At 42.7% G+C, this 26,723-nt stretch overlaps 1 protein-coding gene and 1 non-coding gene across 2 annotated transcripts in view; both read left to right on the top strand.

The window, feature by feature from the left end:
- Positions 1-1,197: 1,197 nt before the first annotated feature.
- Positions 1,198-1,388, top strand: LOC146006090 (U2 spliceosomal RNA). Its single transcript, XR_014444104.1, has one exon. It is a non-coding gene; the product is annotated as a U2 spliceosomal RNA (small nuclear RNA).
- Positions 1,389-1,963: 575 nt separating this feature from the next.
- LOC146005773 (uncharacterized) overlaps positions 1,964-26,723 on the top strand; it is a 58,690-nt gene continuing 33,930 nt past the window's right edge. The window contains exon 1 of the mRNA XM_083145197.1: positions 1,964-2,579. Coding sequence (XP_083001323.1) covers positions 1,964-2,579 — 616 coding nt within the window. The remainder of the gene's footprint in view (positions 2,580-26,723) is intronic.

The following is a 26,723-nucleotide window of genomic DNA, read 5'->3' as shown; positions in this document are numbered from 1 at the left end:
TTAGGTCCTTCCTCACCCTAGTCTAATTGAAAACCTACAAAAACAGCCAAAGATGGTTGATAACAAGAACATTCTTGACCAAGTGGCTTCCTGGTTGAAGACTATTGCATGATGGTCCCATCAAAAGTAGTAAAATTGAAAACAGTTGATTGACAGTACATATACCAATCGAAATGTATTGTTTTGAATGAGTATTCATGATGGCCATTGTTGCCTTTGCCATCAATGTTTTTACATATCAGTGGTCATCCATTGTATTTGACTGACTAGCCTGTGGGCCAATCAGAATATGGTGGAGGGGCTTCACTGGTGTCGTGGGTGGAGCTATGCTCCGTGTCCCAGGAAATAGCAAAACAAAACTAGTAGTTTGAGCTTGACATTGATGGTGTGAAACCATCTGGTTCTCCCCCATCGATGTCAAAACTATTGAACATCGACCATTACCCATCGATGGTTTATAAACATCGATGGCCGATGGCCATCCCTAATGAGAATTGCATCAACCAATCAGATGGTCTAATTTCCAAACTAATTTGCATAAGAAATTTATTTGCTCTCCACAACTTACTTAGGTCCTTCCTCACCCTAGTCTAATTGAAAACCTACAAAAACAGCCAAAGATGGTTGATAACAAGAACATTCTTGACCAAGTGGCTTCCTGGTTGAAGACTATTGCATGATGGTCCCATCAAAAGTAGTAAAATTGAAAACAGTTGATTGACAGTACATATACCAATCGAAATGTATTGTTTTGAATGAGTATTCATGATGGCCATTGTTGCCTTTGCCATCAATGTTTTTACATATCAGTGGTCATCCATTGTATTTGACTGACTAGCCTGTGGGCCAATCAGAATATGGTGGAGGGGCTTCACTGGTGTCGTGGGTGGAGCTATGCTCCGTGTCCCAGGAAATAGCAAAACAAAACTAGTAGTTTGAGCTTGACATTGATCTGGTTCTCCCCCATCAATGTCAAAACTATTGAACATCGACCATAACACATCGATGGTTGATGGCAATCCCTAATGAGAATTGCATCAACCAATCAGATGGTCTAATTTCCAAACTAATTTGCATAAGGAATTTATTTGCTCTCCATAACTTACTTAGGTCCTTCCTCACCCTAGTCTAATAGAAAACCTACAAAACCAGCCAAAGATGGTTGATAACAAGAACATTCTTGACCAATTGGCTTCCTGGTCTTCTCGGCCTTTTGGCTAAGATCAAGTGTAGTATCTGTTCTTATCAGTTTATATTGAGAGGCAGCTCTGCTCCTTGTTTCTTGGACCGACAACGGTCCTTCTCAGGGCTACCGCTGCCAGGCCGAGAAGAGTGAATTGAGCGGAGACTGCGAGGAGGAGACTGAGGCTCAACCTTGCTCTGCTGCCCTCCGAAGCGACTGCCGACCCCTCCTCCTCTCGATGCTGAGGAAGAAGCTCCGCCCCCGACTGCGAGGAGTAGAGGATTTCGCCTGAAGAGGAGATCAACGCACCCTAGCCACCTGGGAGAGGCAGACTTGTTTGCTCTGCCCTCTCGAAGCCTTGCAGCACTCCCGAGCTGCCTAGGAGGGTCAGACTTTTCTGCTCTGCCCTCTGAAGCCTCCGCCGCCTCCGTGGAGGGTTAGACTTGCTTTGCTCTGCCCTCTGAAGCCGTGCATCGCTCTCTAGCCTCCTTGGAGGGTTAGACTTGTGTTGCTCTGCCCTCTGAAGCATCCCCTTCATCTCCTCCTCTCGTCGCCGGAGAAGACCCTTTGCCTCGACTTCAGCTGCCCCGAGAAGCCGGAAGGATGGCCACCGCCTCCACTTCGGCCCCCCTCGCTGGGAGGAAGCCCGGGAAGAAGGGTAAGTCACCGGCCGAATGTCCGACCAGATTGGCCGGCCCTAGCTCCACTGCCCCTTCTGTGACACCACCGACGGTGCCCGTCCAGGACCATTCCAAAGGCGTCCCAGCCCTGGAGCCCTGGATGAGGCAGACCGTGGTGATGAAGCTAAAGGAGTTAGATGGCCAGGTGCCGGACATGACAGTTGAATACTTCGGCAAGAAGATGGTCCTGGAGCAAGGATTCTCTGCCCCTGAAATGCTCAGCGTCCAGAGCTTCTTCAGAGGCATCTTCTACGCCACCTTTGCCTCCATCGCAATCTGCAAGAGGTATTGGGAAGCGGTGAAAGCGGCGAAGCCTGAGTCCCCTCTCTCTCGCTTTGTGGGCAACTGCCCTATCCAAAGAGAGGAGAGGCGGGTGACGGTTTCAATGCGAAGCCCACACACAAACATCAAGGACATCGTCACTTTTCTCAGCAGATCCTGCACCGTCATAAAGGACCCCACAAGGATCCTTTACGAGAATGGACTCTGGACTGGAAAGTGGTCGGTGATTGTCAGGCTGCACAAGGACACTTCGTGCCCAGATGGAGTCAAGCACCTCAGACCGTGCTTCTCCCTGGTGGGAACTGCAGGACTTATCCACTACGTGGACCAGCCACGCACTTGTCGTAAGTGTGATGGAAAGGACCACTTTGGGAAGGAATGCAAGGTCCTGGCTTGCAGGATTTGTCGACTGGCCGGTCACGAGACAAAGGACTGCCCCACGAAGAGAACCTGCAACCTGTGTGGCTCAGTGGATCATGTCTACAAGGACTGTCCAAGTAGAGCAAGATCCTACGCCGCAGCAGCATCGGGTGTGATCGTCCCTCCCAAGGTGCCACCCACACCAGTGCAGAGGAAGAAGGTTCCGCAAAACCAAGGTGGTAAGAAACCTTCCCCCACCATTCCTTACCCTCCTCCCCTCCCTCCCTCTGTGACAGCTACTCCCATCCCGGCTGCTCGCACCACCCCTCCTCCCTCACCCTCCCGACCTGTGATCCAACCCACCCTTCTTCCCACCACCCCCTCTCGCCCCCTCCCTGTCCCTCTCCTCTCCGAGGAAGAGTTTCCACCACTTGCCCATGCAGGAAATGTACAGCCGAGAAGGAAGAGGAAGGAGTTAGACAGCCCAGCTGCTGACCCAGAATCTTCCAAGAAAGCGGCAGTCGAATCGGTCGAGCCAGACCAGGACTCCCTCACCCTCGAGGAGGAGATGGAGGCATATGCAGAGGTCTTCGAGGAGAGTGGGGTGCCTGAGCTTGACAGCCTCAACAACATCGACCAACTGCTCAACAACATCGAGACACCCCAGCAGGGAGATCCGGTGGCCGACCCAGAGGAAGCACCTCCCGATGGGAGTGGTAAAGTATACGTATCGCCACAGTAACCTTTTTCTCTTAACAAATGGTAGCTTTTAATCTTTTTACCATTAATGTAAGGAGCATTAAGGACAAGAACAGACGTAAAACTATTTTTTCCTTTCTTGACATTCAGAAATGTGATGTGTATATGTTGCAGGAATGCTCTCTCCCTTTCTCCAGGTCCTACAGGCACCTGGCCCGGCAGTGGTCCCATGGTCCGTCCTACTGGTCCGGTGGAGGTGAGTGTAAGTCTGCAGGGGTAGCCATTCTTATTAGGGGCAGCCTCTTCACGTTAGATTCTGTTCAGGAGTTTGTCTGCGGCAGATTGCTCGTCGTAGATGGGTCCTGGGCAGGTGAGCCTATCAGGCTAATCTGCGTGTATGCTTCACCCTTTAAGAATGAGCGTTTGGAATTATTCCAGACCCTGCGGACCCAGCTCGCCACCACCAGGGCTGTAGTGATGGCCGGGGACTTCAACTGCCCGATTGAAGGGGATGGTCGAAGCACCTGCAACTCTGCGAAGCTGGACATCACGTCCAACCTGCTCAGGGAAATGGTGGCCGAAGCATCACTGCGGGACGCTGTGGGCTCCATGGGGGCTGGCTCCGTGAATTTCACGTGGAGCCGCCCCGATGGCTCCGTGCGTTCCCGCATTGACTTTGTGTTCACATCCCGGGCAGTGCAGCAGGTTAGACATTCTATGGTTCCCTGCTTCTTCTCTGACCACAGGGCCATTCTCTTCCAAGGGGTTCTGGGCCATGGTTTTCCATCTGGCCCAGGCTCCTGGAAGTTGAATTGTGCCTTACTGGAAAGGGAGGAAGTACTGGCTGAGCTTAAGGATGCCTACATCACATGGAAGAATGACAAATGTTACTTTGACTGTATGTCTGATTGGTGGGAATATGCCAAATCTAACATCCGCAGTTTCTTTCAGGCTAAAGGGCGTATCCAGGCATGCGACCGTAAGAGGAACCTCAGAAAAACCAAAAAGAGCCTGAAAAGGCAATTTGAGGAGGAGTCCAGACGTATCGTCTTCCGTTCCAAGGTGGAGAATCTGGAGAAGGGTGAGAAGTGTACTTCTTTCTTTTTCAGGAAACTCCACTCTGGCCATACGCCCCTGACAGAGCTGCGTGATGAGAATGGCATCCCCAGACAGGGGAAGGAGGGCGTGATGAAGGTCGTTTGCGACTACTACAGCGACCTCTACTCCCCTAAGACTACAGACACCGATGAGGCGGATAAGTTCCTGTCAGGTATCACTAACACTATTGATCCTGCAGGTAAATCAGCCATGGACACTCCCCTGGCGTTGGAGGAGGTGCTCTCTGCCGCTAAATCCTTTAGGCAGGGCAGGACTCCGGGCGGTGATGGTCTCCCAGCAGAGCTTTATGTCGCGCTGTGGGATCTCATTGGCCCGGACCTGCTCGAGCTGTACGAGGAGATGGTGGTGGAGGGCAAAATGCCTCCTTCGCTGAGGGAAGGAATGATCACGATCTTGTATAAGCGTAAGGGGGAGAGATGTGACCTGAAAAACTGGCGTCCCATCTCTCTTCTGAACGTGGATTACAAGATCCTCGCCAAGGTACTGGCCAACCGGCTGAAGGCTGTCATTGGGCAGATCGTTCATCCAGACCAAACCTGCGCCATTCCCGGCCGCAGAATCGCAGACAGCCTTGCCCTCCTCAGAGACACGGTCCATTACGTGAAAGACCGTAATGTGTGCACAGCCCTGATCAGTCTTGATCAGGAAAAGGCCTTTGACCGTGTCTCCCATGAGCTGATGGGCAAGGTACTGCGTAAATTTGGTCTTGGTGAGCTGTTCTGTTCTTATGTTAACCTGATGTACCTTGACATTTACAGCTCGGTGCTGGTGAACGGCTGGAAGACTGACCCCTTCTCTGTCATGTCTGGGGTCAGACAACGCTGCCCTCTTTCACCTCTTCTTTTTGTTTGTGTTATAGAGCTCTTCGCTGTATCCATCAGGCAAAATCAAGAGATCAGAGGGATCACCGCACCGGGTCCAGACCAGCCAGAGGCCAAGTGTTCGCTGTACATGGATGACGTCACTGTGTTCTGCGCAGACCAGATATCAGTGACAGCTCTCGTCCAGACCTGCGAGGACTTCGGCCGTGCTTCAGGAGCAAAGGTTAACCTTGGAAAGTCAGAGGCTATGCTCTTCGGAAAGTGGCACCTGTCATCCTCCGCCCCATTTCCCTTCACGGTAAAGCCAGACCTCATCAAGATCCTTGGTGTCTGGTTCGGAGGAGATGGAGCGGCCCTGAAGTGCTGGGATGAAAGACTTGCGACAATGCGTCAGAAATTGGGATTGTGGAGTCTCAGAGACCTTACCATCGAAGGGAAAACACTTGTGCTGCGGAATGAGATTCTTCCTGTTCTTCAGTACACCGCCCAGGCCTGGCCTGGCCACCTCTGGCGGCGATCTGCAAGGCCATCACACGGGCTTTTTTCCACTTCATCTGGGGCTCCAAAATGGACAGAGTCAAGCGGATTGTTATGTACAAAGATCCCCTCAAAGGTGGCAAAGGCATTCCAGACATTCCAACTATGCTGAGAACCTTCTTTGCATGTAACTGCATCCGCAGAACTTTGATTGACAATTGTACCGGCTCTGCGGGGAACTCCATGTCCCGCTTCTTCCTCCTACCTATGTGGAGGACCCTTAAATGGGACAAGTGGGACAGTTCCATCCCTTACAACTGGACTACTCCATGGTTCTACCTGGATGTGTCCAAGTTTGTGAGGGAGCACCAACTGGAGGGATTGAAACCCGACTTGTGAAAACCTAAAAATGTCCACAAGCTCATCAGAGCAAAAGACGTCATGGAACCAATTTCAGGGCTCCCTTCAGCAACTGCCAAGTTTGTCTGGGAGTATGTGGCCTCCAAAAGGCTAACAAATAGACACAAAGACATGTCATGGATGGCCATTCAGGGGGGCTTGCCTCACCGGTCATTCATGCACTCCCGAAACTTGTGTAGGTATAGACATTGTCCCTGGTGCTTTGTGCATGAAGAAACCTCCATGCACATCTTCTGGGACTGCACCTATGCACAGTTGTTGTTGGATGCCCTAGAGACTGAATTCAAGGACTCCGTGCCCAGGAACTGTCTTTCATACCTTTCGGTATTGTATGGACTATTCCCGGGCACCCACACATATGGGGCGACCCAGGAAGCCTGGCGCCTTATAAACTGTGTTAAGGACGCTTTGTGGTTTGCCAGAAATCGTCTCATATTGCGGAGGGAGAGAATGTCCGTTCAGGACTGCCGCAGGCTGGTTCACAGCCTGCTCAGAGACTATTCCATTCGGGATAGCCCTGAGGAAGAAGAGGACTAAACCCCTTTTCTTCTGGTCCTTTCCCCTTGTTTGGACTGTTTTATAAGACTTTGGGACCGTGGCCCCTTCCCCCTCACTTCACAATGTCTGTTGTTTTGTTGATGTATTTCTATTTATTGCCCTCCCCTTATATGTGTCTGTCTGGTCAATAAAGCTTCGGGCATGTGATTCCTCCTCCTTCACCCCCTACCCTCCACACCCATAGTCTTGTATACTGGTGTGTAAATGTTACTGTTAGAATGCATAGTGCATAGTATAGTCTATAGTGTAAGTTTATCTTGTACTGTATTTTATAATATGTACTATACTGTTTGCATGTGTACTGTGTTTTGGCTGTGCTGCGACACGGTATATGTGTGATATTTGTTATCGTCTGTTTTTTGCATTCTTTATGTACAATAAAGACCTGCTTTTTCAATCAAAAAATTGGCTTCCTGGTTGAAGACTATTGCATGATGGTCCCATTAAAATTGAAAACTGTTGACTGACAGTACATAAACCAATCGGAATGGATTGTTTTGAATGAGTATTAATGATGGCCATTGTTGCCTTTTCCATCAATGTTTTTACATATCAGTGGTTATCCATTGTATTTGACTGACTAGCCTGTGGGCCAATCAGAATATGGGGGCGGGGGTTCACTGGTGTCGTGGGTGGAGCTATGCTCCGTGTCCCAGGAAATAGCAAAACAAAACAAGTAGTTTGAGCTTGACATTGATGGTGTGAAACCATCTGGTTCTCCCCCATCGATGTCAAAACTATTGAACATCGACCATAACCCATCAATGGTTTATAAACATCGATGGCCGATGGCCATCCCTAATGAGAATCGCATCAAACAATCAGATGGTCTAATTTCCAAACTAATTTGCATAAGGAATTTATTTGCTCTCCATAACTTACTTAGGTCCTTCCTAACCCTAGTCTAATTGAAAACCTATACAACCAGCCAAAGATGGTTGTTAACAAGAACATTCTTGACCAATTGGCTTCCTGGTTGAAGACTATTTCATGATGGTCCCATCAAAAGTAGTAAAATTGAAAACTGTTGATTGACAGTACATATACCAATCGGAATGGATTGTTTTGAATGAGTATTAACGATGGCCATTGTTGCCTTTGCAGTCAATGTTGTTACATATCAGTGGTCATCCATTGTATTTCACTGACTGGCCTGTGGGCCAATCAAAATATGGGGGCGCGGCTTCACTGGTGTCGTGGGTGGAGTTATGCTCCGTCAACCAGGAAATAGCAAAACAAAACTAGTAGTTTGAGCTTGACATTGATGGTGTGAAACCATCTGGTTCTCCCCCATCGATGTCAAAACTATTGAACATCGACCATAACCCATCGATGGTTTATAAACATCGATGGCCGATGGCCATCCCTAATGAGAATTGCATCAACCAATCAGATGGTCTAATTTCCAAACTAATATGTATAAGGAATTTATTTGCTCTCCATAACTTAGTTAGGTCCTTCCTCACCCTAGTCTAATAGAAAACCTACACAACCAGCCAAAGATGGTTGTTAACAAGAACATTCTTGAACAATTGGTTTCCTGGTTGAAGACTATTGCATGATGGTCCCATCAAAAGTAGTAAAATAGAAAACTGATGACTGACAGTACATAAACCAATTGGAATGGATTGTTTTGAATGAGTATTAATGATAGCCCATGTTGCCTTTGCCATCGATGTTGTTACATATCAGTGGTCATCCATTGTATTTGACTGACTGGCTTGTGGGCCAATCAGAATATGGAGGCGGGGCTTCACTGGTGTCGTGGGTGGAGTTATGCGCCGTCAACCAGGAAATAGCAAAACAAAACTAGTCGTTTTAACTTGACATTGATGGTGTGAAACCATCTGGTTCTCCCCCATCAATGTCAAAACTATTGAACATCGACCATAACACATCGATGGTTTACAAACATCGATGGTCGATGGTCATCCCTAATGAGAATTGCATCAACCAATCAGATGGTCTAATTTCCAAACTAATTTTCATAAGGAATTTATTTGCTCTCCATAACTTACTTAGGTCCTTCCTCACCCTAGTCTAATTAAAAAACCTGTAAAACCAGCCAAAGATGGTTGATGAGAAGAACATTCTTGACCATTTGGCTTCCTGGTTGAAGACTGTTGCATGATGGTCCCATCAAAAGTAGTAAAATTGAAAACTGTTGATTGACAGTACATATACCAATCGGAATGGATTGTTTTGAATGAGTATTAATGATGGCCATTGTTGCCTTTGCCATCGATGTTGTTACATATCAGTGGTCATCCATTGTATTTCACTGACTGGCCTGTGGGCCAATCAGAATATGGGGGCGGGGCTTCACTGGTGTCGTGGGTGGAGCTATGCTCCGTGTCCCAGGAAATAGCAAAACAAAACTAGTAGTTTGAGCTTGACATTGATGGTGTGAAACCATCTGGTTCTCCCCCATCGATGTCAAAACTATTGAACATCGACCATAACCCATCGATGGTTTATAAACATCGATGGCCGATGGCCATCCCTAATGAGAATTGCATCAACCAATCAGATGGTCTAATTTCCAAACTAATTTGCATAAGAAATTTATTTGCTCTCCATAACTTACTTAGGTCCTTCCTAACCCTTGTCTAATTGAAAACCTACACAACCAGCCAAAGATAGTTGTTAACAAGAACATTCTTGACCAATTGGCTTCCTGGTTGAAGACTATTGCATGATGGTCCCATCAAAAGTAGTAAAATTTAAAACTGTTGATTGACAGTACATATACCAATCGGAATGGATTGTTTTGAATGATTAATAATGATGGCCATTGTTGCCTTTGCAATCGATGTTGTTACATATCAGTGGTCATCCATTGTATTTCACTGACTGGCCTGTGGGCCAATCAGAATATGGGGGCGGGGCTTCACTGGTGTCGTGGGTGGAGCTATGCTCCGTGTCCCAGGAAATAGCAAAACAAAACTAGTAGTTTGAGCTTGACATTGATGGTGTGAAACCATCTGGTTCTCCCCCATCGAGGTCAAAACTATTGAACATCGACATAACACATCGATGGTTTATAAACATCGATGGCCGATGGCCATCCCTAATGAGAATTGCATCAATCAATCAGATGGTCTAATTTCCAAACTAATTTGCATAAGGAATTTATTTGCTCTCCATAACTTACTTAGGTCCTTCCTAACCCTAGTCTAAATGAAAACCTACACAACCAGCCAAAGATGGTTGTTAACAAGAACATTTTTGACCAATTGGCTTCCTGGTTGAAGACTATTGCATGATGGTCCCATCAAAAGTAGTAAAATTGAAAACTGTTGATTGACAGTACATATACCAATCGGAATGGATTGTTTTGAATGAGTATTAATGATGGCCATTGTTGCCTTTGCAATCGATGTTGTTACATATCAGTGGTCATCCACTGTATTTGACTGACTAGCCTGTGGGCCAATCAGAATATGGGGGCGGGGCTTCACTGGTGTCGTGGGTGGAGTTATGCTCCGTCAACCAGGAAATAGCAAAACAAAACTAGTCTTTTTAACTTGACATTGATGGTGTGAAACCATCTGGTTCTCCCCCATCGATGTCAAAACTATTGAACATCGACCATAACACATCGATGGTTTATAAACATCGATGGCCGATGGCCATCCCTAATGAGAATTGCATCAATCAATCAGATGGTCTAATTTCCAAACAAATTTGCATAAGGAATTTATTTGCTCTCCATAACTTACTTAGATCCTTCCTAACCCTAGTCTAATTGAAAACCTACACAACCAGCCAAAGATGGTTGATGAGAAGAACATTCTTGACCAATTGGCTTCCTTGTTGAAGACTATTGCATGATGGTCCCATCAAAAGTAGTAAAATAGAAAACTGTTGACTGACAATACATAAACCAATTGGAATGGATTGTTTTGAATGAGTATTAATGATGGCCATTGTTGCCTTTGCAATCAATGTTGTTACATATCAGTGGTCATCCATTGTATTTCACTGACTGGTATGTGGGCCAATCAGAATATGGGGGTGGGGCTTCACTGGTGTCGTGGGTGGAGCTATGCTCCGTGTCCCAGGAAATAGCAAAACAAAACTAGTAGTTTGAGCTTGACATTGATGTTGTGAAACCATCTGGTTCTCCCCCATCGATGTCAAAACTATTGAACATTGACCATAACCCGTTGATGGTTTATAAACATCGATGGTCGATGGCCATCCCTAATGAGAATTGCATCAATCAATCAGATGGTCTAATTTCCAAACTAATTTGCATAAGGAATTTATTTGCTCTCCATAACTTACTTAGGTCCTTCCTAACCCTAGTCTAATTGAAAACCTACACAACCAGCCAAAGATGGTTGTTAACAAGAACATTCTTGACCAATTGGTTTCCTGGTTGAAGACTATTGCATGATGGTCCCATCAAAAGTAGTAAAATAGAAAACTGTTGACTGACAGTACATAAACCAATTGGAATGGACTGTTTTGAATGCGTATTAATGATAGCCCATGTTGCCTTTGCCATCGATGTTGTTACATATCAGTGGTCATCCATTGTATTTGACTGACTGGCCTGTGGGCCAATCAAAATAAGGGGGCGGGGCTTCACTGGTGTCGTGGGTGGAGTTGTGCTCCGTCAACCAGGAAATTTCAAAACAAAACTAGTCGTTTTAACTTGACATTGATGGTGTGAAACCATCTGGTTCTCCCCCATCAATGTCAAAACTATTGAACATCGACCATAACACATCGATGGTTTACAAACATCGATGGTCGATGGTCATCCCTAATGAGAATTGCATCAACCAATCAGATGGTCTAATTTCCAAACTAATTTTCATAAGGAATTTATTTGCTCTCCATAACTTACTTAGGTCCTTCCTCACCCTAGTCTAATTAAAAAACCTGTAAAACCAGCCAAAGATGGTTGATGAGAAGAACATTCTTGACCATTTGGCTTCCTGGTTGAAGACTGTTGCATGATGGTCCCATCAAAAGTAGTAAAATTGAAAACTGTTGATTGACAGTACATATACCAATCGGAATGGATTGTTTTGAATGAGTATTAATGATGGCCATTGTTGCCTTTGCCATTCCTTATGCAAATTAGTTTGGAAATTAGACCATCTGATTGGTTGATGCAATTCTCATTAGGGATGGCTATCGGCCATCGATGTTTATAAACCATCGATGGGTTATGGTCGATGTTCAATAGTTTTGACATCGATGGGGGAGAACCAGATGGTTTCTCACCATCAATGTCAAGCTCAAACTACTAGTTTTGTTTTGCTATTTCCTGGTACACGGAGCATAGCTCCACCCACGACACCAGTGAAGCCCCGCCCCCATATTCTGATTGGCCCACAGGCTAGTCAGTCAAATACAATGGATGACCACTGATATGTAAAAACATTGATGGCAAAGGCAACAATGGCCATCATTAATACTCATTCAAAACAATCCATTCCGATTGGTTTATGTACTGTCAGTCAACAGTTTTTAATTTTAATGGGACCATCATGCAATAGTCTTCTACCAGGAAGCCAATTGGTCAAGAATATTCTTCTCATCAACCATCTTTGGCTGGTTTCATAGGTTTTCAATTAGACTAGGGTGATGAAGGACCTAAGTAAGTTATGGAGCGCAAATAAATTCCTTATGCAAATTAGTTTGGAAATTAGACCATCTGATTGGTTGATGCAATTCTCATTAGGGATGGCTATCGGCCATCGATGTTTATAAACCATCGATGGGTTATGGTCGATGTTCAATAGTTTTGACATCGATGGGGGAGAACCAGATGGTTTCTCACCATCAATGTCAAGCTCAAACTACTAGTTTTGTTTTGCTATTTCCTGGTACACGGAGCATAGCTCCACCCACGACACCAGTGAAGCCCCGCCCCCATATTCTGATTGGCCCACAGGCTAGTCAGTCAAATACAATGGATGACCACTGATATGTAAAAACATTGATGGCAAAGGCAACAATGGCCATCATTAATACTCATTCAAAACAATCCATTCCGATTGGTTTATGTACTGTCAGTCAACAGTTTTTAATTTTAATGGGACCATCATGCAATAGTCTTCAACCAGGAAGCCAATTGGTCAAGAATGTTCTTGTCATCAACCATCTTTGGCTAGTTTTGTAGGTTTTCAATTAGACTAGGGTGAGGAAGGACCTAAGTAAGTTATGGAGAGCAAATAATTTTCTTATGCAAATTAGTTTGGAAATTAGACCATCTGATTGGTTGATGCAATTCTCATTAGGGATGGCCATCGGCCATCGATGTTTATAAACCATCGATGGGTTATGGTCGATGTTCAATAGTTTTGACATCGATGGGGGAGAACCAGATGGTTTCACACCATCAATGTCAAGCTCAAACTACTAGTTTTGTTTTGCTATTTCCTGGGACACGGAGCATAGCCCCGCCCCCATATTCTGATTGGCCCACAGGCTAGTCAGTCAAATACAATGGATGACCACTGATATGTAAAAACATTGATGGCAAAGGCAACAATGGCCATCATTAATACTCATTCAAAACAATCCATTCCGATTGGTTTATGTACTGTCAGTCAACAGTTTTTAATTTTAATGGGACCATCATGCAATAGTCTTCAACCAGGAAGCCAATTGGTCAAGAATATTCTTCTCATCAACCATCTTTGGCGAGTTTCATAGGTTTTCAATTAGACTAGGGTGAGGAAGGACCTAAGTAAGTTATGGAGAGCAAATAAATTCCTTATGCAAATTAGTTTGGAAATTAGACCATCTGATTGGTTGATGCAATTCTCATTAGGGATGGCTATCGGCCATCGATGTTTATAAACCATCGATGGGTTATGGTCGATGTTCAATAGTTTTGACATCGATGGGGGAGAACCAGATGGTTTCTCACCATCAATGTCAAGCTCAAACTACTAGTTTTGTTTTGCTATTTCCTGGTACACGGAGCATAGCTCCACCCTCGACACCAGTGAAGCCCCGCCACCATATTCTGATTGGCCCACAGGCTAGTCAGTCAAATACAATGGATGACCACTGATATGTAAAAACATTGATGGCAAAGGCAACAATGGCCATCATTAATACTCATTCAAAACAATCCATTCCGATTGGTTTATGTACTGTCAGTCAACAGTTTTTAATTTTAATGGGACCATCATGCAATAATCTTCAACCAGGAAGCCAATTGGTCAAGAATGTTCTTGTCATCAACCATCTTTGGAAAGTTTTGTAGGTTTTCTATTAGACTAGGGTGAGGAAGGACCTAAGTAAGTTATTGAGAGAAAATAAATTCCTTATGCAAATTAGTTTGGAAATTAGACCATCTGATTGGTTGATGCAATTCTCATTAGGGATGGCCATCGGCCATCGATGTTTATAAACCATCGATGGGTTATGGTCGATGTTCAATAGTTTTGACATCGATGGGGGAGAACCAGATGGTTTCACACCATCAATGTCAAGCTCAAACTACTAGTTTTGTTTTGCTATTTCCTGGGAAACGGAGCATAGCCCCGTCCCCATATTCTGATTGGCCCACAGGCTAGTCAGTCAAATACAATGGATGACCACTGATATGTAAAAACATTGATGGCAAAGGCAACAATGGCCATAATTAATACTCATTCAAAACAATCCATTCCGATTGGTTTATGTTTTGTCAGTCAACAGTTTTCTATTTCACTACTTATGATGGGACCATCATGCAATAGTCTTCAACCAGGAAGCCAATCGGTCAAGAATATTCTTCTCATCAACCATCTTTGGCTGGTTTCATAGGTTTTCAATTACACTAGGGTGAGGAAGGACCTAAGTAAGTTATGGAGAGCAAATAAATTCCTTATGCAAATTAGTTTGGAAATTAGACCATCTGATTGGTTGATGCAATTCTCATTAGGGATGGATATCGGCCATCGATGTTTATAAACCATCGATGGGTTATGGTCGATGTTCAATAGTTTTGACATCGATGGGGGAGAACCAGATGGTTTCTCACCATCAATGTCAAGCTCAAACTACTAGTTTTGTTTTGCTATTTCCTGGTACACGAAGCATAGCTCCACCCACGACACCAGTGAAGCCCCGCCCCCATATTCTGATTGGCCTACAGGCTAGTCAGTCAAATACAATGGATGACCACTGATATGTAAAAACATTGATGGCAAAGGCAACAATGGCCATCATTAATACTCATTCAAAACAATCCATTCCGATTGGTTTATGTACTGTCAGTCAACAGTTTTTAATTTTAATGGGACCATCATGCAATAGTCTTCAACCAGGAAGCCAATTGGTCAAGAATGTTCTTGTCATCAACCATCTTTGGCTAGTTTTGTAGGTTTTCAATTAGACTAGGGTGAGGAAGGACCTAAGTAAGTTATGGAGAGCAAATAATTTTCTTATGCAAATTAGTTTGGAAATTAGACCATCTGATTGGTTGATGCAATTCTCATTAGGGATGGCCATCGACCATCGATGTTTGTAAAACATTGATGTGTTATGGTCAATGTTCAATAGTTTTTACATCGATGGGGGAGAACCAGATGGTTTCACACCATCAATGTCAAGTTAAAACGACTAGTTTTGTTTTGCTATTTCCTGGTTGACGAAGCATAACTCCACCCACGACACCAGTAAAGCCCCGTCCCCATATTCTGATTGGCCCACAGGCCAGTCAGTGAAATACAATGTATGACCACTGATATGTAACAACATTGATTGCAAAGGCAACAATGACCATCATTAATACTCATTCAAAACAATCCATTCCGATTGGTTTATGTACTGTCAGTCAACAGTTTTTAATTTTAATGGGACCATCATGAAATAGTCTTCAACCAGGAAGCCAATTGGTCAAGAATGTTCTTGTCATCAACCATCTTTGGCTAGTTTTGTAGGTTTTCAATTACACTAGGGTGAGGAAGGACCTAAGTAAGTTATGGAGAGCAAATAATTTTCTTATGCAAATTAGTTTGGAAATTAGACCATATGATTGGTTGATGCAATTCTCATTAGGGATGGCCATCGGCCATCGATGTTTATAAACCATCGATGGGTTATGGTCGATGTTCAATAGTTTTGACATCGAAGGGGGAGAACCAGATGGTTTCACACCATCAATGTCAAGCTCAAACTACTAGTTTTGTTTTGCTATTTCCTGGGACACGTAGCATAGCCCGCCCCCATATTCTGATTGGCCCACAGGCTAGTCAGTCAAATACAATGGATGACCACTAATATGTAAAAACATTGATGGCAAAGGCAACAATGGCCATAATTAATACTCATTCAAAACAATCCATTCCGATTGGTTTATGTATTGTCAGTCAACAGTTTTCTATTTCACTACTTATGATGGGACCATCATGCAATAGTCTTCAACCAGGAAGCCAATTGGTCAAGAATATTCTCCTCATCAACCATCTTTGGCTGGTTTCATAGGTTTTCAATTCGACTAGGGTGAGGAAGGACCTAAGTAAGTTATGGAGAGCAAATAAATTCCTTATGCAAATTAGTTTGGAAATTAGACCATCTGATTGGTTGATGCAATTCTCATTAGGGATGGCTATCGACCATCGATGTTTATAAACCATCGATGGGTTATGGTCGATGTTCAATAGTTTTGACATCGATGGGGGAGAACCAGATGGTTTCTCACCATCAATGTCAAGCTCAAACTACTAGTTTTGTTTTGCTATTTCCTGGTACACGGAGCATAGCTCCACCCACGACACCAGTGAAGCCCCGCCCCCATATTCTGATTGGCCCACAGGCTAGTCAGTCAAATACAATGGATGACCACTGATATGTAAAAACATTGATGGCAAAGGCAACAATGGCCATCATTAATACTCATTCAAAACAATCCATTCCGATTGGTTTATGTACTTTCAGTCAACAGTTTTCAATGTTACTACTATTGATGGGACCATCATGCAATAGTCTTTAACCAGGAATCCAATCGGTCAAGAATGTTCTTCTCATCAACCATCTTTGGCTGGTTTTATAGGTTTTCAATTAGACTAGGGTGAGGAAGGACCTAAGTAAGTTATGGAGAGCAAATAAATTACTTATGCAAATTAGTTTGGAAATTAGACCATCTGATTGGTTGATGCAATTCTCATTAGGAATGGCCATCGACCATCGATGTTTGTAAACCATCAATGTGTTATGGTCAATGTTCAATAGTTTTGACATCGATGGGGGAGAACCAGATGGTTTCACACCATCAATGTCAAGTTAAAACGACTAGTTTTGTTTTGCTATTTCCTGGTTGACGGAGCATAACTGCACCCATGACACCAGTAAAGCCCCACCCCCATATTCTGATTGGCCCACAGGCCAGTCAGTGAAATACAATGGATGACCACTGATATGTAACAACATCGATTGCAAAGGCAACAATGGCCATCATTAATACTCATTCAAAACAATCCATTCCGATTGGTATATGTACTGTCAATCAACAGTTTTCAATTTTACTACTTTCGATGGGACCATCATGCAATAGTTTTCAACCAGGAAGTCAATTGGTCAAGAATGTTCTTATTAACAACCATCTTTGGCTGGTTGTGTTAGTTTTCAATTAGACTAGGGTTAGAAAGGACCTAAGTAAGTTATGGAGAGCAAATAAATTTCTTATGCAAATTAGTTTGGAAATTAGACCATCTGATTGGTTGATGCAATTCTAATTAGGGATGGCCATCGGCCATCGGCCATCGGCCATCGATGTTTATAAACCATCGATGGGTTATGGTCGATGTTCAATAGTTTTGACATCGATGGGGGAGAACCAGATGGTTTCACACCATCAATGTCAAGCTCAAACTACTAGTTTTGTTTTGCTATTTCCTGGGACACGGAGCATAGCTCCACCCACGACACCAGTGGAGCCCCACCCCCATATTCTGATTGGCGCACAGGCCAGTCAGTGAAATACAATGGATGACCACTGATATGTAACAACATCGATGGCAAAAGCAACAACGGCCATCATTAATACTCATTCAAAACAATCCATTCCGATTGGTTTATGTACTGTCAATCAACAGTTTTCAATTTTACTACTTTCGATGGGACCATCGTGCAATAGTCTTCAACCAGGAAGCCAATTGGTCAAGAATGTTCTTATTAACAACCATCTTTGGCTGGTTGTGTTAGTTTTCAATTAGACTAGGGTGAGGAAGGACCTAAGTAAGTTATGGAGAGCAAATAAATTTCTTATGCAAATTAGTTTATGAATTAGACCATCTGATTGGTTGATGCAATTCTCATTAGGGATGGCCATCGGCCATCGATGTTTATAAACCATCGATGGGTTATGGTAGATGTTCAATAGTTTTGACATCGATGGGGGAGAACCAGATGGTTTCACACCGTCAATGTCAAGCTCAAACTACTAGTTTTGTTTTGCTATTTCCTGGGACACGGAGCATAGCCCCGCCCCCATATTCTGATTGGCCCACAGGCTAGTCAGTCAAATACAATGGATGACCACTGATATGTAAAAACATTGATGGCAAAGGCAACAATGGCCATAATTAATACTCATTCAAAACAATCCATTCCGATTGGTTTATGTATTGTCAGTCAACAGTTTTCTATTTCACTACTTATGATGGGACCATCATGCAATAGTCTTCAACCAGGAAGCCAATTGGTCAAGAATATTCTTCTCATCAACCATCTTTGGCTGGTTTCAGAGGTTTTCAATTAGACTAGGGTGAGGAAGGACCTAAGTAAGTTATGGAGAGCAAATAAATTCCTTATGCAAATTAGTTTGGAAATTAGACCATCTGATTGGTTGATGCAATTCTCATTAGGGATGGCTATCGGCCATCGATGTTTATAAACCATCGATGGGTTATGGTCGATGTTCAATAGTTTTGACATCGATGGGGGAGAACCAGATGGTTTCACACCATCAATGTCAAGCTCAAACTACTAGTTTTGTTTTGCTATTTCCTGGGACACGGAGCATAGCCCCGCCCCCATATTCTGATTGGCCCACAGGCTAGTCAGTCAAATACAATGGATGACCACTGATATGTAAAAACATTGATGGCAAAGGCAACAATGGCCATAATTAATACTCATTCAAAACAATCCATTCCGATTGGTTTATGTATTGTCAGTCAACACTTTTCTATTTCACTACTTATGATGGGACCATCATGCAATAGTCTTCAACCAGGAAGCCAATTGGTCAAGAATATTCTTCTCATCAACCATCTTTGGCAGGTTTCATAGGTTTTCAATTAGACTAGGGTGAGGAAGGACCTAAGTAAGTTATGGAGAGCAAATAAATTCCTTATGCAAATTAGTTTGGAAATTAGACCATCTGATTGGTTGATGCAATTCTCATTAGGGATGGCTATCGGCCATCAATGTTTATAAACCATCGATGGGTTATGGTCGATGTTCAATAGTTTTGACATCAATGGGGGAGAACCAGATGGTTTCTCACCATCAATGTCAAGCTCAAACTACTAGTTTTGTTTTGCTATTTCCTGGTACACGGAGCATAGCTCCACCCACGACACCAGTGAAGCCCCGCCCCCATATTCTGATTGGCCCACAGGCTAGTCAGTCAAATACAATGGATGACCACTGATATGTAAAAACATTGATGGCAAAGGCAACAATGGCCATCATTAATACTCATTCAAAACAATCCATTCCGATTGGTTTATGTACTGTCAGTCAACAGTTTTTAATTTTAATGGGACCATCATACAATAGTCTTCAACCAGGAAGCCAATTGGTCAAGAATGTTCTTGTCATCAACCATCTTTGGCTAGTTTTGTAGGTTTTCAATTAGACTAGGGTGAGGAAGGACCTAAGTAAGTTATGGAGAGCAAATAATTTTCTTATGCAAATTAGTTTGGAAATTAGACCATCTGATTGGTTGATGCAATTCTCATTAGGGATGGCCATCGACCATCGATGTTTGTAAAACATCGATGTGTTATGGTCAATGTTCAATAGTTTTTACATCGATGGGGGAGAACCAGATGGTTTCACACCATCAATGTCAAGTTAAAACGACTAGTTTTGTTTTGCTATTTCCTGGTTGACGGAGCATAACTCCACCCACGACACCAGTAAAGCCCCGTCCCCATATTCTGATTGGCCCACAGGCCAGTCAGTGAAATAAAATGTATGACCACTGATATGTAACAACATTGATTGCAAAGGCAACAATGGCCATCATTAATACTCATTTAAAACAATCCATTCCGATTGGTTTATGTACTGTCAGTCAAAAGTTTTTAATTTTAATGGGACCATCATGCAATAGTCTTTAACCAGGAAGCCAATTGGTCAAGAATGTTCTTGTCATCAACCATCTTTGGCTAGTTTTGTAGGTTTTCAATTAGACTAGGGTGAGGAAGGACCTAAGTAAGTTATGGAGAGCAAATAAATTTCTTATGCAAATTAGTTTGGAAATTAGACCATATGATTGGTTGATGCAATTCTCATTAGGGATGGCCATCGGCCATCGATGTTTATAAACCATCGATGGGTTATGGTCGATGTTCAATAGTTTTGACATCGATGGGGGAGAACCAGATGGTTTCACACCATCAATGTCAAGCTCAAACTACTAGTTTTGTTTTGCTATTTCCTGGGACACGTAGCATAGCCCGCCCCCATATTCTGATTGGCCCACAGGCTAGTCAGTCAAATACAATGGATGACCACTGATATGTAAAAACATTGATGGCAAAGGCAACAATGGCCATAATTAATACTCATTCAAAACAATCCATTCCGATTGGTTTATGTATTGTCAGTCAACAGTTTTCTATTTCACTACTTCTGATGGGACCATCATGCAATAGTCTTCAACCAGGAAGCCAATTGGTCAAGAATATTCTTCTCATCAACCATCTTTGGCTGGTTTCATAGGTTTTCAATTAGACTAGGGTGAGGAAGGACCTAAGTAAGTTATGGAGAGCAAATAAATTCCTTATGCAAATTAGTTTGGAAATTAGACCATCTGATTGGTTGATGCAATTCTCATTAGGGATGGCTATCGACCATCGATGTTTATAAACCATCGATGGGTTATGGTCGATGTTCAATAGTTTTGACATCGATGGGGGAGAACCAGATGGTTTCTCACCATCAATGTCAAGCTCAAACTACTAGTTTTGTTTTGCTATTTCCTGGTACACGGAGCATAGCTCCACCCACGACACCAGTGAAGCCCCGCCCCCATATTCTGATTGGCCCACAGGCTAGTCAGTCAAATACAATGGATGATCACTGATATGTAAAAACATTGATGGCAAAGGCAACAATGGCCATCATTAATACTCATTCAAAACAATCCATTCCGATTGGTTTATGTACTGTCAGTCAACAGTTTTTAATTTTAATAGGACCATCATGCAATAGTCTTCAACCAGGAAGCCAATTGGTCAAGAATGTTCTTGTCATCAACCATCTTTGGCTAGTTTTGTAGGTTTTCAATTAGACTAGGGTGAGGAAGGACCTAAGTAAGTTATGGAGAGCAAATAATTTTCTTATGCAAATTAGTTTGGAAATTAGACCATCTGATTGGTTGATGCAATTCTCATTAAAGATGGCCATCGGCCATCGATGTTTATAAACCATCGATGGGTTATGGTCGATGTTCAATAGTTTTGACATCGATGGGGGAGAACCAGATGGTTTCACACCATCAATGTCAAGCTCAAACTACTAGTTTTGTTTTGCTATTTCCTGGGACACGGAGCATAGCCCCGCCCCCATATTCTGATTGGCCCACAGGCCAGTCAGTCAAATACAATGGATGACCACTGATATGTAAAAACATTGATGGCAAAGGCAACAATGGCCATCATTAATACTCATTCAAAACAATCCATTCCGATTGGTTTTTGTATTGTCAGTCAACAGTTTTCTATTTTACTACTTTTGATGGGACCATCATGCAATAGTCTTCAACCAGGAAGCCAATTGGTCAAGAACGTTCTTGTCATCAACCATCTTTGGCTAGTTTTGTAGGTTTTCAATTAGACAAGAGTGAGGAAGGACCTAAGTAAGTTATGGAGAGCAAAAAATTTTCTTATGCAAATTAGTTTGGAAATTAGACCATCTGATTGGTTGATGCAATTCTCATTAGGGATGGCCATCGACCATCGATGTTTGTAAAACATCGATGTGTTATGGTCAATGTTCAATAGTTTTGACATCGATGGGGGAGAACCAGATGGTTTCACACCATCAATGTCAAGTTAAAACGACTAGTTTTGTTTTGCTATTTCCTGGGACACGGAGCATAGCCCCACCCCCATATTCTGATTGGCCCACAGGCCAGTCAGTGAAATACAATGGATGACCACTGATATGTAAAGCTGGCCATACATCAGAAAGATATTGTACCCAATCATACAATCTCAATTGATTGTAAGATGGATTGTATGCAGATTGTGTGCACATCTTGTGTACAAAATCATACAATCAATCATAAGATGGATTGTATGATTGATTGTATGATGGATTGTATGCAGATTGTGTGCACATCTTGTGTACAAAATCATGCAGCAGATGGATTGTATGACTGATCATATGATCGATTGTGTGTAGATTGTGTGTCCAAAAACCACCAAGGACTGCTGGGGATTTCAAGGGAAATTGTACACAATCATGAGTGCAATCGATCTTAAGATCGATCTTTCTGATGTATGGCCAGCTTAACAACATCGATGACAAAGGCAACAATGGCCATCATTAACACTCATTCAAAACAATCCATTCCGATTGGTTTATGTATTGTCAGTCAACAGTTTTCTATTTTACTACTTTCGATGGGATCATCATGCAATAGTCTTCAACCAGGAAGCCAATTTGTCAAGAATGTTCTTCTCATCAACCATCTTTGGCTGGTTTTATAGGTTTTCAATTAGACTAGGGTGAGAAAGGACCTAAGTAAGTTATGGAGAGCAAATAAATTCCTTATGCAAATTAGTTTGGAAATTAGACCATCTGATTGGTTGATGCAATTCTCATTAGGGATGACCATCGACCATCGATGTTTGTAAACCATCGATGTGTTATGATCGATGTTCAATAGTTTTGTCATCGATGGGGGAGAACCAGATGGTTTCACACCATCAATGTCAAGCTCAAACTACTAGTTTTGTTTTGCTATTTCCTGGGACACGGAGCATAGCTCCACCCACGACACCAGTGATGCCCCGCCCCCATATTCTGATTGTACCACAGGCCAGTCAGTCAAATACAATGGATGACCACTGATATGTTAAAACATCGATGGCAAAGGCAACAATGGCCATCATTAATACTCATTCAAAACAATCCATTCCGATTGGTTTATGTACTTTCAGTCAACAGTTTTCAATGTTACTACTATTGATGGGACCATCATGCAATAGTCTTTAACCAGGAATCCAATTGGTCAAGAATGTTCTTCTCATCAACCATCTTTGGCTGGTTTTATAGGTTTTCAATTAGACTAGGGTGAGGAAGGACCTAAGAAAGTTATGGAGAGCAAATAAATTACTTATGCAAATTAGTTTGGAAATTAGACCATCTGATTGGTTGATGCAATTCTCATTAGGAATGGCCATCGACCATCGATGTTTGTAAACCATCAATGTGTTATGGTCAATGTTCAATAGTTTTGACATCGATGGGGGAGAACCAGATGGTTTCACACCATCAATGTCAAGTTAAAACGACTAGTTTTGTTTTGCTATTTCCTGGTTGACGGAGCATAACTGCACCCATGACACCAGTAAAGCCCCACCCCCATATTCTGATTGGCCCACAGGCCAGTCAGTGAAATACAATGGATGACCACTGATATGTAACAACATTGATTGCAAAGGCAACAATGGCCATCATCAATACTCATTCAAAACAATCCATTCCGATTGGTATATGTACTGTCAATCAACAGTTTTCAATTTTACTACTTTCGATGGGACCATCATGCAATAGTTTTCAACCAGGAAGCCAATTGGTCAAGAATGTTCTTATTAACAACCATCTTTGGCTGGTTGTGTTAGTTTTCAATTAGACTAGGGTTAGAAAGGACCTAAGTAAGTTATGGAGAGCAAATAAATTTCTTATGCAAATTAGTTTGGAAATTAGACCATCTGATTGGTTGATGCAATTCTAATTAGGGATGGCCATCGGCCATCGATGTTTATAAACCATCGATGGGTTATGGTCGATGTTCAATAGTTTTGACATCGATGGGGGAGAACCAGATGGTTTCACACCATCAATGTCAAGCTCAAACTACTAGTTTTGTTTTGCTATTTCCTGGGACACGGAGCATAGCTCCACCCACGACACCAGTGGAGCCCCACCCCCATATTCTGATTGGCGCACAGGCCAGTCAGTGAAATACAATGGATGACCACTGATATGTAACAACATCAATGGCAAAAGCAACAACGGCCATCATTAATACTCATTCAAAACAATCCATTCCGATTGGTTTATGTACTGTCAATCAACAGTTTTCAATTTTACTACTTTCGATGGGACCATCATGCAATAGTTTTCAACCAGGAAGCCAATTGGGCAAGAATGTTCTTATTAACAACCATCTTTGGCTGGTTGTGTTAGTTTTCAATTAGACTAGGGTGAGGAAGGACCTAAGTAAGTTATGGAGAGCAAATAAATTTCTTATGCAAATTAGTTTGGGAATTATACCATCTGATTGGTTGATGCAATTCTCATTAGGGATGGCCATCGGCCATCGATGTTTATAAACCATCGATGGGTTATGGTAGATGTTCAATAGTTTTGACATCGATGGGGGAGAACCAGATGGTTTCACACCATCAATGTCAAGCTCAAACTACTAGTTTTGTTTTGCTATTTCCTGGGACACGGAGCATAGCCCCGCCCCCATATTCTGATTGGCCCACAGGCTAGTCAGTCAAATACAATGGATGACCACTGATATGTAAAAACATTGATGGCAAAGGCAACAATGGCCATAATTAATACTCATTCAAAACAATCCATTCCGATTGGTTTATGTATTGTCAGTCAACAGTTTTCTATTTCACTACTTATGATGGGACCATCATGCAATAGTCTTCAACCAGGAAGCCAATTGGTCAAGAATATTCTTCTCATCAACCATCTTTGGCTGGTTTCATAGGTTTTCAATTAGACTAGGGTGAGGAAGGACCTAAGTAAGTTATGGAGAGCAAATAAATTCCTTATGCAAATTAGTTTGGAAATTAGACCATCTGATTGGTTGATGCAATTCTCATTAGGGATGGCTATCGGCCATCGATGTTTATAAACCATCGATGGGTTATGGTCGATGTTCAATAGTTTTGACATCGATGGGGGAGAACCAGATGGTTTCTCACCATCAATGTCAAGCTCAAACTACTAGTTTTGTTTTGCTATTTCCTGGTACACGGAGCATAGCTCCACCCACGACACCAGTGAAGCCCCGCCCCCATATTCTGATTGGCCCACAGGCTAGTCAGTCAAATACAATGGATGACCACTGATATGTAAAAACATTGATGGCAAAGGCAACAATGGCCATCATTAATACTCATCCAAAACAATCCATTCCGATTGGTTTATGTACTGTCAGTCAACAGTTTTTAATTTTAATGGGACCATCATGCAATAGTCTTTAACCAGGAAGCCAATTGGTCAAGAATGTTCTTGTCATCAACCATCTTTGGCTAGTTTTGTAGGTTTTCAATTAGACTAGGGTGAGGAAGGACCTAAGTAAGTTATGGAGAGCAAATAATTTTCTTATGCAAATTAGTTTGGAAATTAGACCATCTGATTGGTTGATGCAATTCTCATTAGGGATGGCCATCGGCCATCGATGTTTATAAACCATCGATGGGTTATGGTCGATGTTCAATAGTTTTGACATCGATGGGGGAGAACCAGATGGTTTCACACCATCAATGTCAAGCTCAAACTACTAGTTTTGTTTTGCTATTTACTGGGACACGGAGCATAGCCCCGCCCCCATATTCTGATTGGCCCACAGGCTAGTCAGTCAAATACAATGGATGACCACTGATATGTAAAAACATTGATGGCAAAGGCAACAATGGCCATAATTAATACTCATTCAAAACAATCCATTCCGATTGGTTTATGTATTGTCAGTCAACAGTTTTCTATTTCACTACTTATGGGGACCATCATGCAATAGTCTTCAACCAGGAAGCCAATTGGTCAAGAATATTCTTCTCATCAACCATCTTTGGCTGGTTTCATAAGTTTTCAATTAGACTAGGGTGAGGAAGGACCTAAGTAAGTTATGGAGAGCAAAATAAATTCCTTATGCAAATTAGTTTGGAAATTAGACCATCTGATTGGTTGATGCAATTCTCATTAGGGATGGCTATCGGCCATCGATGTTTATAAACCATCGATGGGTTATGGTCGATGTTCAATAGTTTTGACATCGATGGAGGAGAACCAGATGGTTTCTCACCATCAATGTCAAGCTCAAACTACTAGTTTTGTTTTGCTATTTTCTGGTACACGGAGCATAGCTCCACCCACGACACCAGTGAAGCCCCGCCACCATATTCTGATTGGCCCACAGGCTAGTCAGTCAAATACAATGGATGACCACTGATATGTAAAAACATTGATGGCAAAGGCAACAATGGCCATCATTAATACTCATTCAAAACAATCCATTCCGATTGGTTTATGTACTGTCAGTCAACAGTTTTTAATTTTAATGGGACCATCATGCAATAGTCTTCAACCAGGAAGCCAATTGGTCAAGAATGTTCTTGTCATCAACCATCTTTGGCTAGTTTTGTAGGTTTTCTATTAGACTAGGGTGAGGAAGGACCTAAGTAAGTTATTGAGAGAAAATAAATTCCTTATGCAAATTAGTTTGGAAATTAGACCATCTGATTGGTTGATGCAATTCTCATTAGGGATGGCCGTCGGCCATCGATGTTTATAAACCATCGATGGGTTATGGTCGATGTTCAATAGTTTTGACATCGATGGGGGAGAACCAGATGGTTTCACACCATCAATGTCAAGCTCAAACTACTAGTTTTGTTTTGCTATTTCCTGGGACACGGAGCATAGCCCCGCCCCCATATTCTGATTGGCCCA

The sequence above is a fragment of the Crinia signifera genome, chromosome 5 (assembly GCF_055691185.1).
Source record: "Crinia signifera chromosome 5, ASM5569118v1, whole genome shotgun sequence".
NCBI lineage: Eukaryota > Metazoa > Chordata > Amphibia > Anura > Myobatrachidae > Crinia > Crinia signifera.
This window is presented reverse-complemented; position numbering and strand designations above follow the sequence as displayed.